We start from the raw sequence: 5,051 nt of genomic DNA on the forward strand, positions 1-5,051 counted from the left end.
AATAAAAAAAAAATACAGCGAATAGTTTCCAAACTTCACAAATCTTTTTAAAGATAATATTCTAGTTGAGTGCACAGTGCCCTTAAGGAGGCGAAAAGCGGCGAGGTTGACCAGACAGGTAGGATCACCTGTCTTAGGAAGAGGTGAGGAGTAAAAAGGGGAGTCCTGAGCCAGAGCGCAGAAGTCCCGAGGGGGTCTGGTAGAAACCAAGGGCCAAGCGGCTGGGCTGCGGAGGACGCCATGGGAAGGCTGGCCAGGGATATTCACATTGAATACAAAAATAACCGTTATTTGATTACAAACAACTGAAAAGTGCTACGAGTCTTAACCTCCTTTGAAAAATAAAAAGAAATAAAGGCAAGTTTCTGCGAAAGGCAGCTCAGGGTGTGCTCTCCTCCCATTAGGGGCTCTCACGCACTCCCCATTTGGGCACGGCCCTGAACTTCGTTGGGAAAGGGAAAGTGTGGGGGCTTCCTGACCTGCCCCACGAGTAGAGGTTCCTTTTCTTACATTCAGCACCCTATAGGGCACCCCTGTCCGTGCTCTGGAGGGATGGGCGGAGGCCCCAAAACCAAACCCTTCACAGTTCAAATCACCCCCTGGCCTGGGGCAGCCAGGCTTCCGCACTCCTTTGTCACAAATGCAATTTTCAAAAATAAGAGTTATGTAGATACACATAGATCGGTAGCATGGATACCATGAACTAGTGTGGCCTAGCGCACGAAGCTCTTGGCAGGCCTGAATTTCTGGGGATTCAGGCTTTGTGGTCTCCAGGAGTCCTCTCTGCTCCAGGGAAACACCGTCCCCAGGGGAACACAATCCAAATCCGAATCCAAATCCACAGTCGTGGTAATAAATAGTGTCCCGGGGCTTACAGGCAGGTGAGGGGCAAGTAGGGCTCCTAGGCCAAGGGGTGACTCTGTTCAAATTAGAAAAAAAGGCGCCCCCTCTGGGCTTAGTTCAGGTCACACGTATTGACTGGCGGAGCCAGAGCTGGACTTGATCCTGCACTTGCCCCTTGGGTTGAGCGCCCCTGCACAGAGTACAACCTGCACAGAGGTCGGCGCTAGGGCGCAGGAATCATTGGGTGATTCCAGGCGGCTCACTGGGTGCCTGCAGCGGCGGCGCACGTGGACAGCGCCCAGCCCGGGAGGCAGTAGTAAGGATAATAGTAGGAGGGCTGAAGTGGCAGAAGCGAAGGTGGCCTCAGCACCTCGCCCGGCAAATACTGTCTCTGGTCGTCACGCACCAGCACCTTTACTGCCACCTTCTTGGCTGCGGGCGCCGAGGCCAGCAGGTCGGCGGCCATCTGCCGGCGCTTGGTCTTGTAGCGACGGTTCTGGAACCAAATCTTCACCTGAGTCTCGGTGAGCTTCAGTGACGCTGCCAGGTCAGCGCGTTCGGGCCCGGACAGGTAGCGCTGGTGGTTAAAACGACGTTCCAGCTCGAAGACTTGCGCGTGGGAGAAAGCGGCCCGGGAGCGCTTCTTTCGGGGTTTGGGCGCAGCGGGCTCTTCCTCCTCCTCTGCGCCGCCCGCCGGCCCGCCGCTGCCTCCGCCGCCCGCCCCACTGCACAGCCCTGGCAAGCGGGCACCTCCGGGGCCAACACCGTCATCCTCGGCTCTCGGGCTGCGGTCGCCTGCAGACCCCGAAGGAAACAAAAACAAGAGGCCGTCACATTGATGAGATTATGCCACTACGAATATGCCACTATGAACCACACTATTCTATTATGCACTAGTAAAAAAATTCAACAAGAGAATGACAGAGTCGCAGAGTGAGTCTGAGTCTCAACTGCAGGGGCCACCCAGACTAATTGGGGCCGGAAATACACTTTGATCCCACCAAAACGGAGGTGAAGTTCCGGAATCCGTAGGCTCCGGACCGTGTCTCAGAAGCCTATGCCATCCGCTTCTCGCATCTAGGCCTCTTCTGGTGAGGGTAAACGAATCAGCAACTGTGCCAGCGCTGTGTTTCCCGTGCACTCTGAGCTCCAGGTTCCCCTTAGTAACGTGTCCCCTTAATAACGTGGGACGCTGGGCCTGAGCATCCCTGCAAGACCTCGGCTCTCAGCAACGAGCCTTGGAGGTCTAGACTGAGTTTCTGTGTCCCTCCTCGGGCTCACCGCCGCCCCACACTCACACTCACAAATGTGTGTTGTCACAGCACACACGCATTGGCTACACGTAAAGGGAATGTCGGGGGAACAGATCTTGGAACCAGAGGTAAGTGGACTGTTCTTCCCCGATTGCCTTGGATTGCAGCGCCAAGGCTTTAGGTGGGTTTTCCGACTCTCTTCCCGAGAAAATGAGAAGAGGGATTGAGTGGTGCAGCGAGGTGTCTTTCCCTGGCTCCGGTCCTAAGTTTCTTCTCCTGCTCTCCCTGGAGCACCCCAGTACAGTGGTCTACTGTGCTTGCCTGCTTTGAGCCAGGCTAGGCCTACAGTAGCTTGCACCGGGGTCAACTTCACACCAAGAAATGTTTCAGCTTCTGGCTGAGGAGTCTCCTCTCCTGGGTGCCTTAGTTCTGACCTCAAACTCACCCTCTTCCTTCAGGTGGCTACTGAGTTTGCTCCCAGCTCCTGCTCTCCCATCCCTAGGGTTGAAAAACTAAATCAGCCTTCCCCACCCCCCCACCCCAAAGCCTCTCTTTCTTTATGTCCTGGGCTCTGGCCCACTTGGAGGTATCCTTCACAACTTATTCGGATTAGGAAAAGGTTGAGTCGTGGGATATCCAGACGTTAGGGTATTGGGCCACCGCCAGATCACTGTCTACCTGAGGTCTCTGGCCCCCTTTTGCTGACTTTGAGGATTTGTGGACAGACACAGCTAAGGCACTGACGATGAACTCCGCAGAGCTCTCCCAGGGCAGATTGCAACTGTTTACTTCCTACCCGGTCCAGGGCACACCGCCTCGAGGAAGCAGGGCTTTGAGGAGTTCCTCAACCTCTGGGGGTTCCAGTTCCCAGAGGGTCAGGGAAGTCCTCGCCAATGTGCAGAACCTTGGGACCTGGCCAGAAGCTGAGCCCCCAGGCTCAGTTTGCCGCCGCAGGCCCACCCTACTCCCCACAGTGACCTCCTTGTTCAGCCCCCTTCCCCCAAAGCCAGCAGACCTGAAACGCTGGCTGACATCTCGCTGTCGCTCCGGCCCGCGGCTTCCTCCTCCAGGTCCTTGGCGGCGTGCAACTCGCAGACCGGCTGGTCGAGGCCCAGGGTCCCCCCGGCCACGCCGGCCCCGCTGGCTGCCGGCACGTCCGCGCAGCGCCGCCTGTTCTCGTTGTCCTCGCTGAGAGCAGAGTCCGAGTCCCAGCCTCCCGGGGTCTCCGCAGTCTGCCCCGCAGCTGTTCTGGCCCGGGCAGGAGACGCTAGCAGTGAGTCCTCGGCGCCCCCCAGCGAACCCGCGTCCGTCTCCCCAAAGAGCCGCCAGCAACAGACAGCGGGCGCTGCGGCCACCGCCACCGCTGTGCTCCCAGGCGCCGAGCGCCCCTCCAGCACAGCCACCCCGCCGCGCTCCTCTTTCTTGTTGAGGATCGCCTGGATGGAGAAGGGCGTCAAGGTGTTGGCGCCGCGCACAGCCATCTGCGCCGCGGGCCGGAGCGGGCGGCCGGCCGGGCGGGCAGCTGGGGCGCGGGGCAGCTCCGAGCCAGACAGAGGACGCCAGCAACCCGAGCGCGAGTGAGCCGGGCGCGCCAGGCCCTCGCAGCCCACTACTGCGCAGCTCAGCAGCCCCCGCCTCCCTCTATCCAGGATCTGCTCCGACCCTCGCCCCCACCTCCGAGGCCCACCCCGCCTGGAGACCCCCGCCCCCTGAATCCAGCGCCAGACGCTCTCCTTTCCCCGCTCAGCTGGATTATCTCTTCGCCTATCGCCCTTAGGGGCGGGCCAGGGTTTGCCCCCTCCGGGGAAGTTGGGGAGAATTGGTGGGGCCCCCTCCGCAGCTTCAGTCCCTAGTTCCTCCGGGGCGCACGGCCCAAGTCACTTTTCCTTAGCGCCTCCGTCTCTTCCCCGCCTGCAGGATCGCACTCCTGGTCGGTCCTCCCTCTTCCCCGTTGGGCTGGCTCTTCCGGAGCCCACCCCCCTGGCGCGGCGGCGGCGGCGGCGGCGGCCTCTGGATTCCGAGAGGAGCGGGACACCTTTTTACCCTCCGCCCTGGTTTTATCTGTTTCTTCTCTCCTTCCCCAGCGTTCCACCGAATCCCCCTCCCGCCCGGGTGTCATTCCTCAACGCTGAGTGACAGCTTCAGGTCACACCCCTTCGCTGGGCTGTCCGGAGCACTCCGGGCCGTCGATTGGCTGGCTCCAGCAGAGAGACGTTGACTGGAAGAGGCAAAACTGGGCCCGTGGAGCTGCTACAGAGAGAGTCGGATTTAACCTCTTCTCTCCTGAGCCTGGTCCTCGAAGCATCCCCCAGTAACGAGGAGGCTCACCCATCCCGAAACTCACTTTGGCAGATGTGACCACCTACTCCAGGGCTCTTATGGAACACTGATATGAAGTTCAGTCAAAATCTGCGGCGAAAATCCAAGATAATGCAGTTTCATAAATGACTCGGAGTTTCTGTTCTTTAGGAAGGATCCCAAAGTCGGGGGAAAAAAAAGTATCCATAAAGTATCGCTGCTTCCTCTGTGCTAACGCTATTATCTGAAATAATCAGTTAAAATCGTTTTGGAAATATTTTCCTTTCCTTGTCGCCTTTGATTTGGCTTGACTTCTATGGAGGAATTGATTTTTTAAATCATATAGTTAGAACTAAAGTCAGGCGGGAAATTGGAAGGCATCTTTGGGAGAGTTTCTGGAATTGTCCAGTCACTTCTTTGGGCAGTGAACACTGAATTTAATTGGAGCTTAAGTTTTACACCAGGAAGAGAAGAAAACCTTCCAATTTGTTCTTTAAATATTTTGTTACTTGTGAATTTAATAGAAACAGATAAGTGTTTGTTTGAAGGAATATCTGGGAATTACCATAGTAATGATCCAGAAGTGACAAAATTTAATGCTGTTTAAAAAATAAGAAACACATTGTTTTTGGAGTAGAAGAAGCCAAGTAAGAAACA

General features: G+C 56.7%; 1 protein-coding gene across 1 annotated transcript; it reads right to left on the bottom strand.

The window, feature by feature from the left end:
* Positions 1 to 1,102: 1,102 nt before the first annotated feature.
* On the bottom strand, positions 1,103 to 4,075 carry NKX3-2 (NK3 homeobox 2; the record flags this gene model as incomplete). The annotated part of the gene is made up of 2 exons (XM_081304418.1): positions 3,112 to 4,075; positions 1,103 to 1,638 (listed from the first exon to the last, which is right to left on the bottom strand). Exons 1-2 carry the CDS (start codon positions 3,575 to 3,577, stop codon positions 1,103 to 1,105), a joined length of 1,002 nt encoding a protein of 333 aa, XP_081160544.1. The 5' UTR covers positions 3,578 to 4,075.
* Positions 4,076 to 5,051: the final 976 nt, after the last annotated feature.

The sequence above is a fragment of the Spermophilus citellus genome (genome assembly GCF_964194105.1).
Source record: "Spermophilus citellus genome assembly, chromosome: 8".
Lineage (NCBI taxonomy): Eukaryota > Metazoa > Chordata > Mammalia > Rodentia > Sciuridae > Spermophilus > Spermophilus citellus.